This window comes from Xenopus tropicalis, chromosome 1 (genome assembly GCF_000004195.4).
Source record: "Xenopus tropicalis strain Nigerian chromosome 1, UCB_Xtro_10.0, whole genome shotgun sequence".
Taxonomy (NCBI): Eukaryota; Metazoa; Chordata; class Amphibia; order Anura; family Pipidae; genus Xenopus; species Xenopus tropicalis.
The window spans coordinates 88,007,156-88,033,483 of record NC_030677.2 but is presented as its reverse complement, the minus strand read 5'-3'; the positions used below and the strand labels follow the sequence as shown (position 1 = coordinate 88,033,483).

The 26,328-nt window shown below is 42.8% G+C and overlaps 1 protein-coding gene across 1 annotated transcript in view; it reads right to left on the bottom strand.

The window, feature by feature from the left end:
• shroom3 (shroom family member 3) overlaps positions 1 to 26,328 on the bottom strand; it is a 135,805-nt gene that overhangs the window by 67,785 nt on the left and 41,692 nt on the right. Inside the window, 1 exon segment of the mRNA XM_031903546.1 lies at positions 10,361 to 10,488. Coding sequence (XP_031759406.1) covers positions 10,361 to 10,419 — 59 coding nt within the window. The 5' untranslated portion in view covers positions 10,420 to 10,488.

The window sequence follows — 26,328 nt, the reverse complement described above, 5'->3', positions numbered from 1 at the left end:
AAATTACCTTGGAAGTCCTCGCCCTCAATTTCTCACCTAGCTTTTTAAAATCGTTCTTGAGGACTTCCCCCCCCCTCCTCTAACGTTGTCATGTGTACCAAGACCGCCGGGTCTTCCCCAGCCCCCCCCAACAATTTGTCCACTCGTTCCACCACATGCCGAACCCTAGCACCAGGCAAGCAACACACAGTTCAGCATGTAGGGTCTTTGCGACAAATTACCCTATCCACCTTTCTAATAATTGAATCCCCTAAAATTATAGCCTTCCCTTCCTAGCACTACTCCCCCCCACCTGTATTAGAGGTGCTGGCTCCCAGGGTGCTCTGAGAGTCAGCCTGCTCCATACATTCTAGCTCAGAGCTGTCTTCCCCAGCATCTACACCTAAAGCAGCAAATCTGCTGGTTTGTACAAGCTGTGAACCAGCCCCCCTGCCTTTCCGTCCCCTACTGCCCCTCTTAACTGTTACAAACCTGTCTCCCTCATTAACCTCCACTGTCCCTTCTCCACCCCCCACTACACCGGCCCCTGCCAGTGGTTGCTCAGTGAGCCTCCTGTTCTCCCCCATGTTTGCAGCTGCCCTCAGTGCTGCCAGTTCCCCCCTTAGATTCTGCACCTCAGATTCCAAGAGGAAAACCCACCTGCATCTCTCACAAGTAAATGCTGCATGGAACTGCTTCTCCAGGATCACATACATGCGACAAGATACACACTGAGTAACACCAGCAATCATACTGGAACTCATATTGCCACTGGGTACTTACAGTCTCCCTTACAGTGCAATCCCTTGTATAGTGCCTTTTTAGTTTCAAACGCCTTTTTGTTTTTAACGCCTGCTAAACACTTAATTCACATGCAACACTTAGATCACATGCAACACTCGCTTAGCAGCTCCCACACTTGCTGTGCAGTCAGTAACAATAACTACAGCTGGAGGTATTGTTTGAAAATTGTCCATTACATCATTTCACCCTACAGAATTTTGGAACCTTGTGTATAATCTCTTCATGTGTATGCTTCAAGTGCAACATTTATATTGTGGCTGGGAATACCCAGAAGGGTCTTAAGTCACAAAGGGGTTAAATAGGATTCAAATATTTACAAGTCAGAATACCAAGAGTACCATTGTTGTCAGTATTTCAAATATAAACCACATTGGGGGTCATTTATAAACACTGGGCATATTTGCACCAGAGCTGTAACCCAAAGCAACCAATCAGTGGTTTCATTTTTTCAGCCAGCTGCAAGAGACAAAAAAGAATTACATAGGGTGGAAACCAAATAACTTTGTGTTCCTTTATTGATAATTATACTTGAACGTTAATAGGTTCTAATAGAAAACTATTTTGAGAAAAGAGACTGGCTCTTAAATAATAGGAAAAGGAGTTCTGACAGAGTATCCCACAAAAACAGCAGAAGTGCACAGAAGCGCAGAGGACATGTTTGAGATTAAAGGAATACTGGCATGGGAAAACATGTTTTTTTTTTTCAATACGCATCAGTTAATAGAGCTTCTCCAGCAGAATTCTGCGTTGAAATCTGTTTTTCAAAAACACAGATTTTTTTTTTTATATTTAATTTTGAAATTTAACATGGGGCTAGCCATAGGTTAGCCATATTCTTCATTTGCCAGGGTGCTACAGCCATGTGATCTGTGCTCTGATAAACTTCAGTCACACTTTACTGCTGAAGCTGCAAGTTGATATCACCCCTCTCTCTGCAGCCGATCAGCAGAACAATGGGAAGGCAGCAAGATAGCAGCTCCCATTAGATATCAGAGTAGTACTCAATACAAGTACAAATACAAGTCCGGCTTGCGCCTGCAAGCAGTAAATGTGTAGCGCTGGCCCTTTCAGAAAGTTCAGACTCAGGCACAATGCACTGAGATGGCTGCCTACACACCAATATTACAGCTAAAAAATACATATGTTGGTTCAAGAATAACATTTTAAATGGTGAATTATTCGCTATGTAAAAAGTGTAATTTTCTTCCAGGCAAGTAAGGAATCCTTGTCACATAGGTGTTTTATCTCATTATATTTGTATTTTTTTCTCTAGCTACCTATCCTCACAGCACTGTGTATATGTTCTTGCTGTGAGATGGGGAGATAAGCTACCACAAAGTCACAGCTAAGGCTGATGTCAGACGAGGCGTAGGGCGGACATTTTCGGCAAGCTTGCTAAAAATTCCGCCCTACACCTCCTCATACCCCCCAACTGTCCCGCTTTAAGCGGGACAGTCCCGCTTTCTATAGCTCGTCCCGCTGTCCCGGATAGTTCCCTGAATGTCCCGCATTTTCGTAATAGATTACGGAAATGCGGGACATTCATAGAAGGATCCGTGACAGCGGGATGAGCGCTCCGACTCCTTGCGCTGCTTCTCTCATGTGGCTCCTTCTCCGGTGGTCCCTGGCCCTTTTATAAGGTTGCGCCCGTGCGTAATGACGTCACACGTACACACGGGCGCAACCTTATAAAAGGGCCAGGGACCGCCGGAGAAGGAGCCACATGAGAGAAGCAGCGCAAGGAGTCGGAGCGCGTATGGGGGCTCTGTGTATGGGGGGCCTCTGTGTATGGGGGGGCTCTGTGTATGGGGGGGGCTCTGTGTTTGGGGGGGGCCTCTGTGTTTGGGGGGGGCCTCTGTGTTTGGGGGGGGCCTCTGTGTTTGGGGGGCCTCTGTGTTTAGGGGGGCCTCTGTGTATGGGGGGCCTCTGTGTATGGGGGGGCCTCTGTGTTTGGGGGGGGCCTCTGTGTTTGGGGGGCCCTGTGTTTGGGGGGCCTCTGTGTTTGGGGGGCCTCTGTGTTTGGGGGGCCCTGTGTTTGGGGGGCCCTGTGTTTGGGGCCCTGTTGGGGCCCTGTGTTTGGGGGGCCCTGTGTTTGGGGGGCCCTGTGTTTGGGGGCCCTGTGTTTGGGGGGCGGGGCCCTGTGTTTGGGGGGCCCTGTGTTTGGGGGGCCCTGTGTTTGGGGGGCCTCTGTGTTTGGGGGGCCTCTGTGTTTAGGGGGCCTCTGTGTATGGGGGCCTCTGTGTATGGGGGGCCTCTGTGTATGGGGGCCTCTGTGTTTGGGGGGCACTGTGTATGGGGGGCCTCTGTTTGGGGGGGCTCTGTGTTTGGGGGGCACTGTGTATGGGGGGCCTCTGTGTATGGGGGGGCACTGTGTATAAAGGGTACTGTGTATGGGGGGGCACTGTGTATGGGGGGGCTCTGTGTATGAAGGGCACTGTGTATGGGGGGGCTCTGTGTATAAAGGGTACTGTATATAAAGGGTACTGTGTATGGGGGGTACTGTATATGGGGGGGCTCTGTGTATAAAGGGTACTGTATATAAAGGGTACTGTGTATGGGGGGTACTGTATATGGGGGGCACTGTGTATAAAGGGTACTGTATATAAAGGGTACTGTGTATGGGGGGTACTGTATATGGGGGGGCTCTGTGTATAAAGGGTACTGTGTATGGGGGGTACTGTATATGGGGGGGCTCTGTGTATAAAGGGTACTGTATATAAAGGGTACTGTGTATGGGGGGTACTGTATATGGGGGGGCTCTGTGTATAAAGGGTACTGTATATAAAGGGTACTGTGTATAAAGGGTACTGTATATGGGGGGCACTGTGTATAAAGGGTACTGTATATAAAGGGTACTGTGTATGGGGGGTACTGTATATGGGGGGGCTCTGTGTATAAAGGGTACTGTGTATGGGGGGTACTGTATATGGGGGGGCTCTGTGTATAAAGGGTACTGTGTATGGGGGGTACTGTATATGGGGGGGCTCTGTGTATAAAGGGTACTGTGTATGGGGGGTACTGTATATGGGGGGGGCTCTGTGTATAAAGGGTACTGTATATAAAGGGTACTGTGTATGGGGGGTACTGTATATGGGGGGGCTCTGTGTATAAAGGGTACTGTATATAAAGGGTACTGTGTATAAAGGGTACTGTACATGGGGGGCTCTGTGTATGAAGGGCACTGTGTATGGGGGGGCTCTGTGGGCTTCCTTAGGTAGTACAGTATGAGGGTATAGCACATTTGCATCTGATCCCACCATTTCAACGAGTATTTTTAGAAAAAATGGGGTGTGTTAATTGGGGCGTGGTCACAAAAGTGGGCGTGGCCAAAAAAATTTGCTGCGCGCGCCAAATCTTTTTGTCCCTCTTTTTGTTTTTCAAATGTTGGGAGGTATGCCTCCTACATGTGCCTGCACCCGAATGAATGAGATACGCTCGGATGCAGGCACATGTAGCCGATATACACATAAAAACACGAGACAATGCAAAGCGCTTTTCCGCTTGCTGAAAATATCCGCTCTACGCCTTGTCTGGAATTAGCCTAACATCTCAGGAAGTCTTATAAGGATCTACTGCACCATGGAGCAACAGTGTGCTCCAGCACCATATTTTGGGACACTTTTACTAAGTAACGGATACCTCTGCCTGTCACAATCCCCAGCAAATGTCTCAGCTGGCATTTGGCCATCATGTCCTATTAGACACTGTGGCACCCCTCTAGAGACAAGATTCTGGCCCTAAGTATAACATAAACACCTTAGACTCCAGTTTCCAGTGCAAAATAGTGAGCGTATGTTGTGCATTCTGAATGAGCAACAGGCACTAGAAATCCCAAACTGAACTCCTCACCCTCAGAGAATTGCAAATAAGGTAAGACTTTTGGCATTTCCAAATCACCAATTTGCACTGTTAGTTGTCTACTGCTCACTCACTCATACAGAAATCAAATTCTTGTGAGATGTTACCTTTAAAAAATCCTTGTTTGTATGCTATGATTTCTTTCCGTTCTATTGTGAAAAAAGCAGTTAAGATTACTGGAACATTAATACAGGCGGCAAAACTGGAATATTTGTAGCTGCGCAATAAAAATAAATATATAAATAACAGCATGACTAAGCATGACTGGAAGATAAAAAACACATGCATAATATATGCATAGTTATTGAAAATTCACAATTATCAACATCATGTGTTCTAATACAATGTAGTCATTATGTGTTTGCTAATACTAACACAGTCGTTATTCCTAGCCTGTAATATTAAATATGTCTTCTTTGCAGCCAGTGTCCTGATGTATGTTTGCTTGTCAGTTCTATCATTTACATAGTTACATAGGGTTGAAAAAAGACCAGAGTCCGTCAAGTTCAACCCTTCCAAGTAAACCCAGCACATACAACCTATACTTACCAATCTATACCAACACATACATAACTATATATACAAACATTAATATTAACTGTAGATATTAGTATCACAATAGCCTTGGATATTCTGATTGTTCAAGAACTCATCCAGGCCCCTCTTAAAGTCATTAACAGAATCTGCCATTACCACATCACTAGGAAGTGCATTCCACAACCTCACTGCCCTCACTGTGAAAAACCACCTATGCTGCTTTAACTCTTTTACTGCCAACGACGTATGGCATACGTCATGGCAGTAAAAGGGCTTAAATGCCAACGACGTGTCCCATATGTCGTTGGCATTTAAACGCAGCTCTCTGCAGCGGCAGCAACGTGCCAGGGGGGCTGTCATGAGGGTCCTGCAAGACTATCGCTCGCAGGACCCTCCAGGAAGCAGCAGACGCGATCACATCGCGTCTACTGCTTCCTCCTTCCCCCAGGAGCGCCGGCCCACTGAAGAGGAGGCGATCGGGTCTTCAGGACAGTTAAGGACTTTTTTTTTTTTTGCATTTACACACTTACACACACACTTACATACATTTATACACACTTACATACATTTACACACACTTACAGCACACATTTTAGCAGTTTTTTTTTTTTTTCATTTTTCACACTTTATACACTTATTTACACTCATATACACACTTACACACTATAACACAACTTTTACACATGTACACACATGTATACACAAACACTTTGGTTTTTTTTTTGTTTTGTTTTTTTGTTGTTTTGTTTTTTTGTTGTTTTTTTTTTCATTTTGCCACTTTGTTTTTAGTTTCTTTTACCTAAAAACTGTTTATTTTGACAGCGTGACTATTGGATCAGATATTCTGACCACTAATTACACTGTCATGTGACTTATTTTGTTGTTTCACTGATTTGCACAATTTTTGTGGTTTTATTGCATTTTATCCCTGTATAAGTGTTCCTAATCTATTTTTAGCGTAGCTTTGCCAGGTGTAACTTTGGTGTACAAAAATAACTTTGCCTATTTTAAATTCATCAAAATGTGTACTTTCCAAAAATATATGGTTTTGTGGGGGTCTCTGTATAGTTAGGGGAAGTTTCGGCACATAATACACTGACAGGGGGCTCTGTGTGCAAAAGCTGAGCTGGCAGGCGAGAAATCCTTATGCGCTATTTTCATTTTGGGGTCAGTACATACCGCAGACTTTGGTATATCTATGCATATTGGGCATCAAACTGTTCAGTAGGCCTCTGGTGTTCCTATTTGGGGTGACTTGCCTTTATCTGATCTTTATCAAGAAATTGTGAGAGATAAATGCGGCAAATTGCAACATTTTTATGCGATTTTCTAAATGTCATATAAATCTGCAAACTTAGGAAAGCTTTACAGCTTGGTACTTTGGAGCAAAAAGAAATGTTTACCCATTATAGATTCGGGGGGATGTGTACTTTCCAAAAATATATGGCTTCCTGGGGTGAGTGTACTTTTTTTGTAGCATTATCCCACATAAAGGATGTAAATGTGTTGATTTTGCAGGAGCTGAAATGATACATCATATGGGGGTATGTTCCCATTGGGGCCCCTACATGCCACATACTTAGGTAAACCTATACATATTGGGCATCAAACTGTTCAGTGGATCCCTGGCATTCAAATTTAGGGTGTTTTATCTTGGTACCTAACACTATGTGGGAGATAAGATGCTGCGAAGTGGAAGCTTTGAGGGAATTTTTGGAAATGTCTAAATTTAGAAAAGCTGTGTGGCTTGGTACTTTGGAGTAGAAAGACATGGGTACCCATCGGGGGAATGTGTACTTTCCAAAAATATATGACTTACTGGGGTGAGCATACTTTTTACTAGTTTTATCCCACATAAATGATGTAAATGTGTTGATTTTGCTGGAGCTGAAATAACAGAAATGATTGATCATATGGAGGTATGTTCACATTGGGGCCTCTACATGCCACATACTTAGGTAAACCTATACATATTGGGCATCAAACTGTTCAGTGGACCCCTGGCGTTCATATTTAGCGTGTTTTATTTGGTTACTTTATGACCTGTAGGAGATAAGATACTATAGACTAGAAGCTTTTTTTTTTGGAAGCAATTTTTAAAAAAAATCACAAATTTTGATAAAAACCAATAACTTTAGGAAAGCATTGCGACTTGATAGTTTGGAGTAGACAGACAGTTCTGCCTATTCTGTATTCCCCAGAATCTGTTCTTTCCAAAAATGTACAATTTTCTGGGATAAACCTTCTGTTAGTGGAAATTTTGTCCTTGAAATCTAAAGTATGCAGCTTTCTGGAGCAGTGCTTTGGAAATTTGGTATTGTACTGCTGGGAGTTTTTGACCTATACAAGTGACAAATCTCCATAAAACTATATATATTTGGTATTGGCACGTTCAGGAGACATGGGACTTTCCAAATCAGTTGTATATTCGTGCATAAAATAATTTTTGTTTCTAGTATGTGTGTTTATATTATGGAAAATTAGATTTTTTTTTGCATTTTTAGACATTTAGAAGCCTATATCTTGTTACAGAATTGGAATTACACAAAAATTCTATTCTATATTTTGAAAGCTTAGGTTGTTCTGAAAAAAACGATATATTGTTTTCCTGGGTAAACTAAAAGTCCCCCCGAGGAAAGGCCCCTAAAGTGAAACAGTGCAAAATGTTCAAAAACTGTCTGGCAATACAAGTTCCGCTTTGACTAAAATAGCTGGCAGTAAAAGGGTTAAATGGAAGCTCTGTTCCTCTAATCTAAAGGGGTGGCCTCTGGTGCGTTGATTGTTTTTATGGAAAAAATGAACATCCCCCATCTGCCTATAATCCCCTCTAATATATGCATACAGAGTAATCATGTCCCTTGCAAGCGCCTCTTTTCCAGAGAAAACAACCCCAACCTCGACAGTCTAACCTCATAGTTTAAATCTTCCATCCCCTTTACCAGTTTAGTTGCACGTCTCTGCACTCTCTGCAGCTCATTAATATCCTTCTTAAGGACTGGAGACCAAAACTGCGCTGCATACTCAAGGTGAGGCCTTACCAGGGACCTATAAAGAGGTAAAATTATGTTTTAATCCCTTGAGTCAATGCTTTTTTTTATACAAGACAGCACTTTATTTGCTTTAGTAGCTACCGAATGACATTGCCAGGAATTAGACAACTTATTACAGGTACGGGATTCCTTATCCGGAAACCTGATATCCAGAAAGCTCCAAATTACAGAAAGCCTGTCTCCCATAGACCCGATTTTAATCAAATAATTCAGATTTTTAAAATTGATTTCCTTTTTCTCTGTAAAAATAAAACAGTGCTTTGTATTTGATCCCAACTAAGATATAATTAATCCTTACTGGATGCAAAATAATCCTATTGGGTTTAATTAATGTTTTATTGATTTCTTAGTAGACTTAAGGTATGAAGATCTAAATTACGGAAAGAGCCCTTATCCGGAAAACCCTTGGTCCCAAGCATTCTGGATAACAGGTCCTATACCTGTATCTATAAAAACCCCTAGATCCTTCTCCATTAAGGATACCCCCAACAAACTACCATTTAGTAGATAGCTTGCTTTTATATTATTTCTACCAAAGTGCATAACTTTGCACTTGTCCACATTGAACCACATTTTCCAGTTTGCTGCCAAGTTTTCCAGTTTTGTCAAATCGCTCTGTAAAGCAGAAACATCCTGCATGGGACTTATAGTTTTGCACAGTTTAGTTTCTATGCCCACCGCCAGGTCATTAATAAACAAGTTAAAAACAAAGGACCAAGGACTCTGACCCCTGCGGTACTCCACTAACAATACTGGTCCAATTAGAAAATGTGCCTTTAACACCACTCTTTGTAATCTATCCTTTAGCCAGTTCTCTATACAATTACAAATATTATGTCCTAGGCCAATATTCCTCAATTTGATTATTAACCTTCTGTGAGGTACTGTATCAAACGCTTTTGCAAAGTCCAAGTAGATGACATTAACTGCCATTCCAGCATTGAGGTTCTTGCTTACCTCCTCATAAAAGGTGACTAAATTAGTCTGCCAAGATCTGTTACGCATAAAACCATGCTGGAACAAACTTATAGTATTGTGAACTGCAATGTATTCAAGTACCCTATCCCTTATTACCCCTTCCAAAAGCTTCCCTACTACTGATGTCAGACTAACAGGCCTATAGTTTTCAGGCTGAGAACGGGATCCCCTTTTAAATAACAGCACCACATTAGCAATTCGCCAGAGTCTTGCCACCATGCCAGACCTCAACGAATCCTAAAAAAATTTGTGAAGAGGCTTGACAATCACAGCGCTAAGCTCGTTTAATACCCTGGGATGAATACCATCTGGTCCTGGACCTTTGTTTACCTTTACATGTTCAAGTCTCTTTTGAATTCCCTACCGAGTGACCCATGCGTCAGTAGCTATATTACTAGAACTGGGCATATTAAAAGGGAAGCCTTCATTAGCTGGCTCCTCAGATGTATAGACAGCTGAAAAATAAGTGTTCAAAATTTCTACTTTTTCCCTGTTCTCATGAACCAATGTACACCCCCCATGTGATAATAAGGTTCTCACCTCTTGTTGCTTAATTTTTTTTACTATTCACATAATTAAAAAATAATTTTGACTCCTAGCTGGTTTGGTTAACAGGATGTTTTAGTTGGCTTGACATTTTCTTTAATTCTGTTGTGTAGAAAAATCACTGTTTTATTGTATAATGCTAGGGGGTCCTGACTTTTGTGCAGTTTCAATAAGTGTTTAGAACAGACCATTATCCAAAGGTTTAGGAACGTTTAGGAATCTTAGGATCAGAGATCAGAGATCAAATTTCTTAAGCAATACACACTTGCCATTGGCATTAAAATTTTGGTGGCTTCTTGGGCATTTTGACATCCTAGACATTACAGCCATGCTGCTACTATCCCTTCTTTTACCTGTCCTTACTATAATTCCTGAACAGAAATTGGGCAAGTTTGCTTGTGCAGTTGTAGTGCTATTCAAAGTAGGATCTGCCACACCCATTATACGTGTATTACACAAGCTCAGCCTGTTCTGTCTGAGACCCACTGTTTTCTTTTGAACTTTACACAGTATACATATTCCGTTAATAAAAGTGTTTGCTTGCAGATTCAATGCATGGTGTAGATAAATGCCTCTAAATCTTAAAATTCTCACAGGTCATGTCTTACCTTGAGTGGTAGACTTGGTGCCATGGAGATCTGATCGTCCCCTGTGATATCTGCATCATGCTGGGATCTAGTTGGGACTCCAGTATTTTGGTAGAATGCCAAGAATGTGGATTATTGGCTCACTCTCTCTAAAATGGAATGCAACAAAAATTAATTTCTCCTGTACAATGTAGATTTTGATAATATCCTGTATATCCTTTTTAAGATTCTGTAGAATCAAAAGAATGATCTCAGACACATTATAGCATCCAATCACTTAAGAATGGCATGGTTAAGGGCTAATGTAAAAGTAAGGCCTGGGGCCAGAGGTAGGGATATACTACCAAACCCGTTAGTGGCATCTCAATAGTCTGGTCAATTATGCAACCATGTATTTATGACCACTAGGGAAGCTGTTACACTGAAGTCTATGATATCTCAGTGAGCCCACATTAACATTTTGCAACAATGTGTCAATATTGCTTTAAAACTTCCATTTTTACAGAATGAACTATAAACTCGTAATTGTTGCTGGGTTCTCAATCAGTTAGGCATGACATAGATTAGTACTGGTTGCTTTTGTGAGCAATACAAGCTTCTGCAATGGTTGGAGCTGAACAGGGTGAGGTTTTTTTGGCTCCTAGATTTTCGGGGTTTCACACATTGCATCCTAAGGGTAATCACTAGCGTTTCCTGTTTTAAAAAAAAACAAAAAAACCCCACTTTTATTAAATTAAATTTTTCTTTGTTGTTTTAAGAAATCATTTTATTTTGCAAAGAAGAAAAAAAGAAAGGTCTACGTATTTCAGTAGACAATATAGATTTACTTATCTCAGTAGACAAGTATAATGTGCCTAAAATTATTCCCTGGGAGCCTCCTATCAGTAAGAAACACTTCAGGGTTTTGTCTATGAGGAAGACAGATCAATTGGGAGGTGCTGCAGAAAACATAAGCAAGTAAGTGGTGGTAGTGGTAAGTGTAAGTGGTGGAGTTAGATGGTTGTTGGGGTGTCACATGGGAGAGTCAGTGCAACTCTAAAGGGTAGGGGCAGGAAGTGCATAAAACAAGTCTATTTAACTAACAAACACTATTCCTGCAGGAAAGGTAGAAAGAGGTCTTGAGAGAAGAATGTGTGAAGCTAGTGTTGATTGGGAAGCAAAAAGAGAGTGCACTGCTTTATGAAATAAGGTGAGAACTAGTTCAAAATAAATATATCTTTGATTGACCATTCTTTCCAAAATTCAGAATTTACTACTTACAGGTTTTTAACCTGCAGTGTGGGTTCTTCCGCAGAGCATACTGTTAAGTTATGCAGTGGGTTCAAGAGACTGCCCTTTGGATATGGAGGTATAGTACCAGGGGAAACAGCTAGGTTGGTATTAACAAATATTTCCTCGTGAAAACAGAGAAGGATATTTTTGTGAGGTTAGGCAAGATTAGGACACTCTTATCTCTATATTACTTTATATTAATTATTTAATAGATATGATATAATTTATATTGTATAGTTTTAGTTTCACACCAAAAGGAAGTGAAGCTTTAAACTAGTCTTAAAATAGGATTCCTAGCATGTGAAATCTAAAACTTTTTATTTTTTTTAGTCTATATTAGACTTTTAGATGGATTTTAGATTTTTATAATTGGTTATTAGTGTATTTTTTATTGTTTACTTTTATGCTCTGGTGGTCTCATGTTTTCCAGCCTGCCATAAAACCGTAAACCTGCATAAGGTGGCTATGCTCAGGCTAGCATTAAAGTTACCATCGAGGTCAGACAGATTGCATACTACTGGTTATACATGTGAATTGGCATATTCTCTTCCTGTCAGTTAAGATGACAGCAGGCCCAGACTGGCAATCTGTAGATTCTGACAGGGGCTGCTTTAAGATGGAATACATACCTCCCAACATTTGAAAAATGAAAAGAGGGACAAAAAGATTTGGAGCGCGCAGCGCAGCAAATTTTTTGACCATGCCCACTTTTGTGACCACACCCCATCCATTTTTTTTTCAAAAAATACTCCTTTTATATAGTTGAAATGGTGGGATCAGACACAAATGTGCTATACCCTCATACTGTACTACCTAAGGAAAACAATATAGCAACTCCTACATATAAAATACAAATATAGAGAGAAGGCAGTCAATTATAAGTGAGTTATAACTATGTACCAGTTTTGCCCCAATACACAGTGCCCCCATAGACAGTACCCCCCATACACAGTGCCCCCCATACACAGTGCCCCCATAGACAGTACCCCCCATACACAGTGCCCCCATATACAGTGCCCCCATATACAGTGCCCCCATATACAGTGCCCCCATATACAGTGCCCCCATACACAGTGCCTCCATAGACAGTACCCCCCATAGACAGTACCCCCCATAGACAGTGCCCCCCATAGACAGTGCCCCCATAGACAGTACCCCCATAGACAGTGCCCCCATACACAGTACCCCCCATAGACAGTTCCCCCATACACAGGACCCCCCATACACAGTGCCCCCATAGAAAGTACCCCCCATACACAGTGCCCCCATAGACAATACCCCCCCATACACAGTGCCCCCATAGACAGTACCCCCCATAGACAGTATCCCCCATACACAGTACCCCCCCATACACAGTGCCCACAAATTGCCCCCTTAGACAGTATCCCCATACACAGTGCCCCCATAGACAGTACCCCCCATAAAAAGTGCCCCCATAGACAGTACCCCCAACTGCCCCATATACAGTACCCCCCAACAGAAAGTGCCCCCAATTGCCCCCATAGACAGTACCCCCCCATAAAAAGTGCCCCCATAGACAGTACCCCCAACTGCCCCCATATACAGTACCCCCATACACAGTACCCCCCATACACAGTGCCCCCCATACACAGTGCCCCCCGTACACAGTGCCTCCTTCTTCAGCGGCTCCTCTCTGTATGTGGCTTCTTATACGGCGGCAACAGGCCCTTTTATAAGGTTGCGCCCCATGCGTACGTGTGACGTCAATACTCACGGGGCGCAACCTTATAAAAGGACCTGTCACCGTCACGCAAGGAGCCCCATACGCAGCATCCCGAAAAGTGGGACATTCATTGAACTATCCGGGACAGCGGGATGCGCTATTAAAACCGGGACAGTTGGGGGGTGTGGGAATAGATAGTTACTATATTTTGGCCTGCATGGGGCTGTTTGGGTATCTGTATATTGAAAGTTCAGGGTCTATTTTTGATCTCAGTCCAGACTTGGGTGACAGCCTAAAAAAACAGAAAAGTAGGTAGCAAAGAGGAGCTTATTTGGCCTTGCAACTAACAACGTGTTACAAGCGCATTAAACTTGCGTTAATCTGCAAACCAACAAGATCTCAGTATGGTCTGATATATAAGCTCAGATGATTCAGCTATGAGGAAGCTACAGGTTACTACTCTTTTTGGCCATTCCCATAATTCAAACAGCATTGATCTACTTGGCCAGGGGTAGGGAACCTTGGCTCTCCAGCTGTTATGGAACTACCAGTCCCACAATGCATTGCAGGAGTCTGACAGCCACAGTCATGGTTAATTAAGGAAAATGCTTGCTGGGATTTGTAGTTTTATCACAGCTGGAGAGCCAAGGTTCCCTACCCCTGTACTTGGCCGATGGCCTGAACAAGCAGAAAAAACCTGTGGCATTTTACACTTATGCCTATCCACCTACTGAAAAGGAGCATGAACAGGTAAGATTTTTCATTTTAATCAACCAAATTACATTTAAATTGTTTTGTAGGATGCTGGTCCACTTATTATGGCATTACATACATCACTTAATATACTTTAACCTTGATAGCTGTCTGTATAGTACTCCCTAAAAATGTTCCCTTAAAAAAATACTGACCAGAAGTTTAACTTTTTTTTACATCTATTATAACATTGTCTTTGCATGCTATTTATAATTTTGCCTTAAAAGTATTTCCTCAATGCTGTTATATTACCTGATCCCCCATGTTCTGATCCCCCCATGTCCCTCTATGAGGGGGCTGCCACATTTGTGCAGCAGGAGTCTGTTAGAAGCTATACAGTAACTGACAGGCTGAGAAGGGACAGTCATGTTAGCAAAACGGTCAGGTTTAGGGACTTCAAGTAAAAGCAAGTAAAAGCAAACCTATCAGTGAAAAATGATCAACATGACATATAGGTAACTTTTAATGTACATTCATATTTTGAAGAGTAGTTTTTCAGTTTCAGTATCACTTAAAGGTAAAATTACTCCTGCCATAGAGTAGACACATAAGAACCTATGGCAAACTGCTGTAATACAATAACATGTAATATAAATGTATATCATATATGTTTAGCTTAGGAATAAATATTTTTTAAATGGGCCTATGAAACCACCCCTCAATATCTGAGAGTAGCAGGTATATCCAATAGTTGCATTTACATAGTAGCAACATAGTAATATAGTAAGGTTGAAAAAAAGACGTACGTCCATCACATTCAACCATAATGCCTATATATAATCCGCCTAACAGTCGGACCAGTCCCTGGTTCAACTTGTACTAAGAGCTATCTCCCATAACCTAGTATTCCCTCACTTGCTAAAAAGCCACCCTGCCCCTTCTTAAAGCTATATAATGTATCAGCCAGTACGACTGATTTGGGGAGGGAATTCCAAAACGTCACAGCTCTCACAGTAAAAAATCCTTTCCGAATATTTAAACGGAACCTCCCTTCTTCTAAACAGAGTGGGTGCCCTCATGTCCGTTGGAAGGACCTACTGGAGAATCCTGGCTCTCTTTTTTTCTATGCTCTGACACCCCTGCAATTATTTTAGGCGATTTCAATTGTCATATAGATGACCCCTCTCAGCCCTGGCACTCTCGCATGGGTCTCCTTCTACTAACGCTCAGGCTAAAACCCTGATTCGCAACACTCAAAGGGTTAATATAACTGTTCTCTCTAACTCTCTTAGCTCTAGCCTCTACTCCTTCTGTGCCTCCTCTGATCCTGAGTAACTGGTAAATACCTACAACTCTATTTTATCATCCCCAATAGACACCCATGCCCCCTGCAGCCGCAACGCAGTTGTGCCCGTAATCCCCGTCCCTGGCTTAACCCTCAGACGTGATTTCTGCGTTCCTGTGCACGATCTGCTGAACACATTTGGAGGAAATCTCGTGCGAAAGCTGATTTCCTCCACTATAAATTTCTTTTGGTGAGTCTCAATACTGCCCTATCCCAGGCCAAGCAAGTATACTATAACACACTTATAAATAATAATAAATCAAACCCACGGCGATTATTTTCCATATTTAACTCGCTACTTCATCCTTCACCTAATGAAACCATTGTATCTGAACATACACCCCAGGACTTTGCTGACTTCTTCAAAAGCAAAGTTGATTCCATCCGCAAACAATTTTCCCAACCTTCACATACCGGTAATCTCAGCCTTCCAGAATCTCGTCTTTCCGTATTCAGCTCCTTTGATCTCGTAACAGTGCTGAAGTTTCTCGGCTTCTCCGTTCCTCTCCGCCTACTACCTGCTCGCTGGATCCTATGCCCTCATCGCTACTAAAACAGTGTGCCCCTGCCCTTACTCCAGCTCTTACCCACATATTCAATTCCTCTCTGGCTTCTGGTACTTTTCCCTCTCTATTTAAACAAGCATGTGTCAAACCCATTCTTAAAAAGGCTACTCTGGACCCGTCCTGCCTATCTAACTACCATCCCGTCTCTCTCCTGCCCCTAGCCTCTAAACTCCTGGAACGTCTTGTCTTTTCTCGTGTCACTAACTGCCTCTGCACCCATAATCTGCTGGACCCTATGCAGTCTGGTTTTCGGCCTATGCACTACACTGAAACAGCCTTATGTAGAGTGGCAAATGATCTCCAGGCTGCCAAGGCCAAAGGACACTACTCAGTCCTCATTCTCCTCAACCTTTCCTCTGCTTTTGATACTGTCGACCATTCTATCCTTATGCAAATTCTCCTCTGCAATATAGCCAAGATACGCCCCTTTCTTTCACAAGTAATAGCTAAAACACTAATCCATGCCCTTATCCTTTCCCGCTTAGATTATTGCAGTCTCCTACTAACCGGCCTCTCAGACCCCCACCTCTCTTCCCCTGCAATCAATCTTAAACTCTGCTGCCATGATCCTCCTGCTCTCTCCGAAGAGGGATAGCTTACAAAATCCTCCCTGCACGTTCCTGGTCATCTACTCCACTCCTCTCAGAGCCTCTGTCTTTTTACACCATCCACACCCACTGCGCACTCTCAGCTTAAACCTTTCTATCTTGCTGCTCCTTACCTCTGGAACTCTATCCCTGAATCCTTCCGTTCGGAACACTCACTAACTCTCTTTAAGAAAAAGCTCAGCTGTTACCTTCTGGAGCACTAAAACACTGTTTTGCCTAGTCCTGCTCTTAATGGCAAATGCCCATACCTGGTGCACTCTTACCTTCCAATTTGTGCCTGTATGTTACGCAACCACTTCAATTGTAAGCTCTATGGGGCAGGGACCTCTTTCCTACTGTGTCTCGCGTAATCGCGGACCTGGTCTAGGCCGCGACGGAGGCGTGAACAGTACCACACGGCCCTGCACCAACACAAGCAGCCTGCCAAGGTGCCCTGCTGAAGATTTCCCTGGGGGTAAGTGTTTTCTGGACCCCGGGGGCACCCTCTTACTGGGAAAGTAGTGCAGAAAGCACCCACGCTAGTGCCCCATATGCAGTCAATAATGAGGCAAGTCACTGCCATGTAATATTACTATTGCACACTGAGCAAACGAACTGAACCTGATTCAACCCCATCTAAAGCTGCTCAACTTACATTCTCCAGTACTAAGATGTAATTCCTTACTGTGGTAAGGGTATGCTGTACAGTTGATTTAAATCCTTCAGACAAATGCACCCCGGCCTATGCTGGCCCTCCGGCCCATAACTATCCTCTCCACCTTACAGGAAGCCCACCACCGCAATAGCAATACTACCACCTTGAAAATGGGGAAAAATACACAAACTCAGAACAGATGCAGCTTCAAGACTGGAGAAATGCGCTCGCAGCAACAGTCAAGAGGCAGTTTCACCCTCTCCTCCCACCCCAAGTGTATCTCCCCCACTCTCTGCAGCCCCTGAAAAGCCACAGACTGCAGACCCTCCCTCCGCACCAACCCCTGCAAACTGAGGAGCTGAAAATTGATCTTTCCTTAATTAAGCAGGACATTCAAAATATACGGGAGAGAACGGGTGCACTAGAGGAAAGAGTGGGGGGGTGGAAGACCGCACTGCTAACCTACCCCACGAACTAAACCAGGTTAAACTGCAGCTCCAAACAGTGATGGACTGCATGGATGACCTGGAAAACAGGCAGCGCCGCTCAAATATCAGAGTGTTGGGACTCCCTGAAAGATCCGAAGGCACCCAACCTGAACCATTTGCGGAAAAATGGCTTAAAGAGTTACTTGGCCAAGATATATTCTCTTCACAATTTGTGGTAGAATGGGCACATTGAGTACCACTAAGACCTCTCCCTCCTGGCGCTCCGCCAAGGGCATTTTTGATCAAGCTCCTCAACTACAGAGACAGAGATGCCACCCTGAGAGAGGCTAGAAGGAAGGGGGACCTACAATATGCAGGTACCAGAATATCCCTCTACCCAGATTACTTGTCTACAGTGCAGAAAAAGCATAGATCTTACATGGGAGTCAAGCGCAAGCTCAGAGATCTCGGCTTGGAATATGCAATGCTATACCCTGCTAAGCTTAAAGTAATGGAAGGAGACAGAGCTCACTTTTTTGAACGGCCGGAGCAGACACAGGAATGGCTTGAACAAAGGCCCCGCAATCCCCGGAGTCCGCAGAGAGAGCAGCATTAATGCACAGGAATTGAAAGGATACCTGCTTTGAATTTTGCATTGTTGTGATTCTCCTTGGTCTTTGCAGTAGTGCCACTGACTGTTTTCCCTCAATTCTTGACATAATTTCCCGCAGGAATATTGTGCAATTCACTTTAAAGAGGGCACACTACTTTTCATTTGTCATCCTGGGAATTAAACAAACACTGGAGTAGAACCCCAGACCACTGGATTTTAAGTGTGCCTGGAACCAGTTGGAGCCATAAATCCTGGGCCAAGCACAGTTTCTCACTACCAAGAGGAGTTTGCTTCCAAAAGTTAAATTTACTTGCTATTTTTGTACTACTACCAGGCCGTGTACTTATACCCCTTTTTGTCCACTTAGCTCCTCCAATGTATTGGATAGAGTTCCTGGTGGTGCATCAAAATTATTACAGCACCCTTTATTTTTTGGGCTCAATTGCCTGTGTTCGGTTTATCTGTTCCCCTATGGGACTGTATTGTTTAAGGAAAATGTGTCTCCAGGTTGGGTGGCGGATACCAGGTGGGGGGTATGATGTTGGGGTGTGTATTCTATGTTCTCTTATTTCTACCCTTTTCTCTCTTCTTTCATCTCTCTTGGTGAGGCAAGGACAAACAGCTGATAACCCATGCTTACTAAAGGCACCTCCTTTGCTTAGGTATGAGGGATCCCAAAGGGCTCTCCCTTTTACCCTTTTGTGTACTATAATATCCAGGTTTTCGGAATGGCTCAACACGGCCTAAAAGTTTTATCCTAGAATGTGCATGGGATTAATGACAAGGTCAAACGGTACTAGATACTGTTCGAAAGTCAGGGGCAGACCTTATACTTATGCAGGAAACCCACCTAGTCGGACAGAGGGTCCGGGCCCTTCAGCAAAGTGGACTGCTGCAGTTTGTCATGCCGATTTTTCTACCTACTCCAGGGGAGTTGCCATTTTATTAGAAAATCTCTAAACTTCCATTTCGAGGCACTTGTCTCAAACAGATGGGGCAGGTATATAATTTTAAAAGGCCAAATTGCAGGTACCTAATATATAATTGTTAATGTCTATCTTCCCCCACCGGTAGATATTCAAATTTTGAACAAGATCCTACAGAAGGTGGCGGTATTGGGAAACTTCCCCACGCTTTGGATGGGCGATTTCAACCTAGTCATGGATTCAGCTATGGATAGGCTACATCCCTCTACTCATGACACTAGAACATTTGCTAACTGGGCGGAGGCCACAGGGCTGGTTGACATCTGGAGGTGGAAACACCCTCAGCGTAAACAATATTCATGCTATACCGTGGCCTCTTCGGCAATGTCTCGTATTGATCTATGTCTAGGGCTGAGAGACATATTACCACAAGTGACTGAAATTGAGTTTTTGACCAGGATGTGTTCCGATCATGCCCCTTTACTATTATCTTTAAGTAGGCCCAATAGCAACCCTCCAAGCCATTGGAGACTTCCCGCAAAATGGATAGTGAATCCCAAAGTAGAGGAACAGGCTTTTCCCCAACTAACACAATACTGGGATGTTAACCAAGGTACGGCAGAGGCTCAAATAGTCTGGGATGCCGGAAAGGCTTTTATCAGGGGTACCTACATCTGCCTAATTAAATTCGCCCGGCAGGAGTATGATTCAACCATCTCCCTTGCACAGGATGTGCTAGCTAAGGCAGAGGCAGACTTAACTCTAGCACAATCTGATGAAACCGAACTGGGTATGCAGATAGCACAGCGAGATATAGACTTGCTTCTAACAGAGAAGTATTCACAATGCAAGCTATACAGGACAGCAGCCTGGTATGACAAAGGAGACAAAAATGAGTAAAAAAAAAAGTCATACTGGCCTATATCTCTATTAAATTCTGATATCAAGATATTTGCTAAAATCTTAGCCAATAGACTCAAACTAGTTATACCGGAGCTGATCCACCCAGATCAAACAGGCTTTATGCCCTCCAAAGCCACAGATATCAATATAAGGCGCTTATTCACTAACCTGTCTATTCCACATGTGAACCCTGGGAATAGTAGTGGCATTGGACACAGCCAAAGCCTTTGATATCGTCCAGTGGCAATACCTTTGGGAAGTACTGAATCGATATGGCTTTGGTCTTAGATATAGAAACTGGGTACAGCTGTTGTATGCCTGCCCACGAGCTAAGATTCTAGTCTATGGCAGGCTCACAGAGGACATACCTCTGGAAAGAGGTACTCGCCAGGGGTGTCCTCTCTCCCCAATGTTGTTTGCCCTGGCCAGTGAACCCCTAGCTGTGCGTATAAGGGCAAATGAGGCAATTGAGGGCTTACGCATAGGAAATGTTACAGAAAAAATATCACTCTATGCAGACGACATGTTGCTTTATTTGGCAAACCCACATCAAGCTTTGGCAAACCTCCTGGCAGTGGTCTCTGAATTTGGTCAGTATTCTGGTCTTAGAATTAACCACTCTAAGTCGATTATATTTCCTATAGACCCCTATATCACAACTCCAAGTTGTGACCTCATTCAAGTGTCTCGGTATCACTGTACATAAGGACCTAATTATGTATGAACAATTAAATCTAAACCCAGTGGTGCAAGCTTTAACCAACAAATATCTGTATGGCAAGACCTGCCTCTCTCCCTCCCTGGCAGAGTTAATATTTTTAAAATGATTTTTCTCCCTAAGTTTTTATATGCCCTACATAACTCCCCGATAACTCCCCAAGCAAAATGGTTCAGTGGAGTAGACAAAATAATTAGAGAATTCCTGTGGGCAGGAGACCATCCACGCCTCAATATTGAAATACTGCAGGCACCTTCCTCCGGAAGAGGCCTGGCTTTACCAAATCTCAATCTTTACTTCTTAGCTGCCCAGTTAGTTTTTGCCCACTGGTGGATGGTCCCCAACATTAATAATCCAGCAGTGGTCCTGGAGGCTGTGACAGTGGGTTGGTACGAGGCCCTATCAAAGCACCCCTACCGTGGAACCTCCCCTTTCTATGCCACCCCATGGCCACAGTGGTATGGGCCTTCCAGAAAGCACAGAAGCTGGCTCATGGTGCACTCAAGATTTGGTCGCCACGAACCCCACTCTGGGGTAATAATCAGCTCCCACACTTTCACGCTCTCCCAGACATTGCAAGATGGGCACAGCTAGGCATTAAAACTTTAGGTGACATTGTCACTGGGGGTGAATGTAAGACATATGACATACTAAGACAAGAGGTGCACCCCCCTCCAGACATGAACTTTAGATTCCTGCAGCTACGCCATGCCTTTAACATTCAATTCTGTGTGAGGCCTTTAAGGGTTGCCCAGACAACCATGGAGTCCTATCTTCACAGACAGGACCTGTCCAAACCACTCTTGGTTTTACACTATACTGTCTGCCTCAGGCCCTTCCCCTCTACAGAAAACCAAAATCAAATGGCAGAGGGATATTCCTGCACTTGTTGAGATGATGAGATGTGGTCGGATGCCCTTAAGCAAGTGACAGAAATATCAATCAGTATGAGGGGCAGATATATTCAGATACATTTTTTTAATAGAACGTACCTAACCCCCCACTGCCTGGCCAAAATCTATAAAAAATGCCTCTGACCAATGCCCCAAGTGCAGAAGTGATGCAGGTACTTTATTTCATATTTTTTGGTCCTGCCCGGTGATACAGAGATTCTGGGGCGAAGTTCTACAGTTCCTTACTGAGAAGCTTGCCCTCCCAAACATACGCTCCCCAGAATTTTGTTTGCTAGGACTAACCAGTGACCTGCAACTCTGCTCCTACTCTAGACTAGCTATCTGCAGTTGCTTTACTACGCTAAGAAATCAATTCTAATGCACTGGAAGTCACTAGATCCTCCTCCTTTTTAGTTTTGGTGGAAATTGGTGGACGATTCCCTTTCCAGTCAGAAACTGACTTATCTAGCAAGGGGGTGCCCGGAGAAATTTAACGCTGTATGGGGTACGTGGCTGAACCTATAAAGTAGGTGAACATGGATAACTAGTAACTCTGTACAACTAGAACTGCTACCTTAGCCTCACCCTCCCCTCCCCCCTCTTTCCTTTTTCTCCCTTTCTTCTTTACTTTGTTTTTCTCTTGTTAAATTGTTTGTAATATAAAATATGCAAAATAAAATCTTTAAAAAAAAAAAAAAAAAAGTTATACATACATACATAAAGCATTAGAGAGGTTAATATATGATCCCCTTATATAATTTATATATAGTTGTTAAGTCACCTCTTAAGCGCCTCTTCTCCAAGGTAAACAGAACCAACTTGGCCAGTCTTTCTTCCATACACAGAGACCTTCCATACGCTTTACCAGCTTAGTTGCCCTTCTCTGGACCCTCTCTAATTCAATAATGTCCCGTTTGAGCACTGGAGACCAAAACTGAACAGCATATTCTAGATGGGGCCATACCAGTGCTCTGTAAAGGGGAAGAATAACACCCTCCTCCCGTGAATCTATGCCTATACATCTATACAGCTCAAAACCTTGTTTGTCCTAGCAGCTGCTGCCTGGCATTGCTTGCTACAGCCAAGTTTATTATCTACAAGGACTTCAAGGTCCTTCTCCATTATGGATCTGCCTAGTGCAGTCCCATTAAGGGTATAAGTGGCTTGCATATTTTTACATCCCAGGTGCATGACCTTACATTTTGCCACATTAAATCTCATCTGCCACTTAGCTGGCCAGATTGCCAGTTGGTCAAGATCCTGCTGTAAGGATGTTGCACCCTGGATGGAATTGACAAGACTTAACAAGCCTTCAAATAACTTGCCCACCACAAATGTCAAACTTACAGGCCTATAATTGCCAGGCTGAGATCTTACTCCCTTTTTAAATATAGGAATGACATTAGCCTTCTGCCAATCCATATCAGAATATCAGAAACAGAGGCCACTGTAAATCTGACCCTAGCTCTCCAAGTACCCGAGAGTGTATTCCATCTGGCCCAGGTGCCTTGTTCACATTTATCTTGAGTTAACCAGCTGGGGCTCAGATGCTTCACATGGGTTGCATTCCATTAATGCAAGGAGGCAGGCCCTATACAGGCATTTAAATACCATGCAGGTGTCAGACTGGAATTTTTGGTTGTCTTTCGTTGTTTGTGTTTTTAAAAAAGGAATGTGGCATTTCATCTTTGAGCATTTTAGTGATCATTATTATATTACAAAAATGTGTTTTTACTTAAAATCACTTAACAAGCACTTAATCTGCTAGCTGTTTCTACATTCTTGAAGGGTAAATTACCCTCTTTAGGTTTACTTAGAGTTACATATGGGCATAGGTCATTTTGTATGTGGAGTCTTATTTCTATATTTATTTGAAATCTCATTTATAGGTTCAAATTTAACATATGACATTTACCGAATACAGGCCAATGTAATATGTTCCACAAGCAGATTCATCCACATGTCAACTGTAGGTGAATCTCCCACCATTTAAGAGCAATTCATCTGCGGGCAATGAACATGGACTTACTGATAGTTATTTGAAGATAACTGGGTTAAGTAAGATGTGTTATTATCCCCAATGTAAACGTTTTCAGTGTGTATTGTGCCTGTAGCGTAAGGAAAACAGTTAGTAGACAACAGATTTTAGTGTAAAGGGGAGCAACTTCAGGGCAACTCCACATAAGGTGGAAGACATTTAGGACAACTGTCATGCAGGCTTATTTTGGCTCTGTATATTATGGAAGGGGTGATGTAAACTTGATGGATTAAAGTATTTTTGAAAATACTTTACCACTCCTTATCCACTAGACCTGCAATACATAATTCCCATTTACTTTTAAATTTACATGGTTTTTGTTTATTTATTTTTGTAGGGAAGAATAAATCCATGTTAAAGACTGAGCTCTACACACATCTGTCAGGTAATCCAGCTATTTATTTCCTTTAAACAGACAGTAAGTAAGTTTTATGTGAACATGCCTTCTTTGCATTTATTAAGAAGCCAAACTATACTGCTTTGCCAGTTAAAGGAAATCTATCATTGCATTCTTTAAAATGTAAGTCTGCTTCTGTGTAACAGCTAATTAAAGAGTCAGAAACAAATGCCTGCAGAAGTGAATCTCAGCAATAAACAATTAGACCCAGACATGAATTGCCAGGGAATTGCAGAGACCTCGAATAATATTTAGACTGCAGTAATCATTCTTTGCTAATTAATTCATAGTTAGTGATGAGCGAATCTGTCCTGGTTCAGTTCACTTCCCCAAAAATTCATTTTTTTTGTCAAGCAGTTAATTATTCCATGGCAAATTTTTGCACCAGTTTTGTGAACAATCCACCAGTGGCGAAACGGAAATTTGCCACAAATCCAGGACTGCCAAAAATTTTTGCTCATCGCTATTCATAGAAATTTCTGCCAAGTTTACATGAATTCATTTTTACACTATAAAAAATGTACTGACTAGACAAACACAGAATCAGGTAATACAAGGTACCATTGTTCTAACCAAGGAATCAATTTGTCATTAGTCAATCCAGGTGCCATGTTTGCTCTGGATATCAACAGGAGAAGGATTATCATCCTGGTTCATACAATTTTCTTGGTACAAAATCAGGAATGAATTGCACTATAGGTCAATAAGAAAAAACATTAAGAAATACATGCAAACACTTTCATTATGCACAGATTACTTTATTTCCTCCAGATCAGAGGGAAGCAGTTGCAACACAATTTGCTTAATGTTATCAGCAATTTGTTCCAATAGCCAAGTTCAAAACAAGTCTTCCTTTGTTAGGGCTCTGAGTCTTTTTCGGCGATTTGCGCGAAATCGCGCCGCCGCGTCTGCCATCCCGCCGGCGACTTACATGTTCGCCGGTGGGATGGCAGAGGGAAGGCAACTCGGGGAGATTAGTCGCCCGCGAGCAGGGAGTTTTGCCGCGGGCGACTAATCTCCCCGTGTACCAGAGCCCTTAGAAGAAAATATTCCGAAAGCACCCATTTGTTATAATATTCCTTTTACCTGTTCTGCCTTTGCTGCAGTCCACTATCTCATAAGCAATACAGAACCCTAGTAACCACAGGAATGGCAGTGAAAACTTGTTACTATTTGTCTTAGTCACAAATCAAATCAAATCACTTTTATTGTCACATCATATTACTGGTACACTGATAAAGTACATGTGAGTGAAATTCTTGTGTGCAAGCTTCACAAGCAGCAGTGGAGTAGAAAATATAGGATAAATATGCACGAGTAGGCATGTATAAAAATATAAGAATGAGTGCACATGAATAGTGTTGCTGAAGTGTCTATGAAGTGTTAGTGGTCAGTGTTCAGCAGTCAGATGGCCTGATTGAAAAAGCTGTCCCTCAGCCTGCTGGTTCAAAACCAGATGCAACTATATCTCCTGCCTGACGGAAGTAGTTTGAACAGTCCGTGGCTAGGGTAACTGGAGTCTTTAATGATCCTCTCCGCTTTCCTCAGGCACCGCTTCCTATAGATGATGTCCTGGAGGGAGGGAAACTCACCTCCAATTATCCTTTCGGAACACCGCACCACTCTCTGCAGAGCTTTGTGGTTGTAGGCAGTGCTGTTGCCTTACCAGGTAGTGATGCATCCATTGATGCATCTCAATGGCACAGCGGTAGAAGGTCCTGAGGATGAAGGGGCTCATGCCGAATCTCTTTAGCCTCCTGAGAAAGAAGAGGCACTGCTGCGCTTTCTTCACTGTTTTGTCCATGTGAACTGACCGTGTGAGATCCTTTTCCGCTAAATGCAAACCCAGGAAATGGAAGCTACTCACTCACTCTCTCCACAGCAGCTCCACTGATGGTGATGGGGGTATGTACTCCTCCACCCCTCCGGAAGTCCACTATCATCTCTTTGGTCTTTGTAACATTAATCCCTGCTTTACAACGGAGGATTTATAGTGTTTAGGATGCTTGCATTTATCCAGTGCTAACATTACACCAAGCCCACTGAAGTGATAAGTAAAGGTAAAGTGAGCAGATTTCTAGACATTGGGCTTTTGGACTATATGGGACATACTCATTTCACAGCTACATTACAATATGTTGACTGTACTTCAAACTGAATTTCTAAAGCAAAGGTTAAAAGTACTCTTATCAGAAGCAAACAAATACATTAGGGCTGATTCACTAAAGTGCATTAAAACGTGCGCTATTTATAGCATGCGGTAAAAATTTT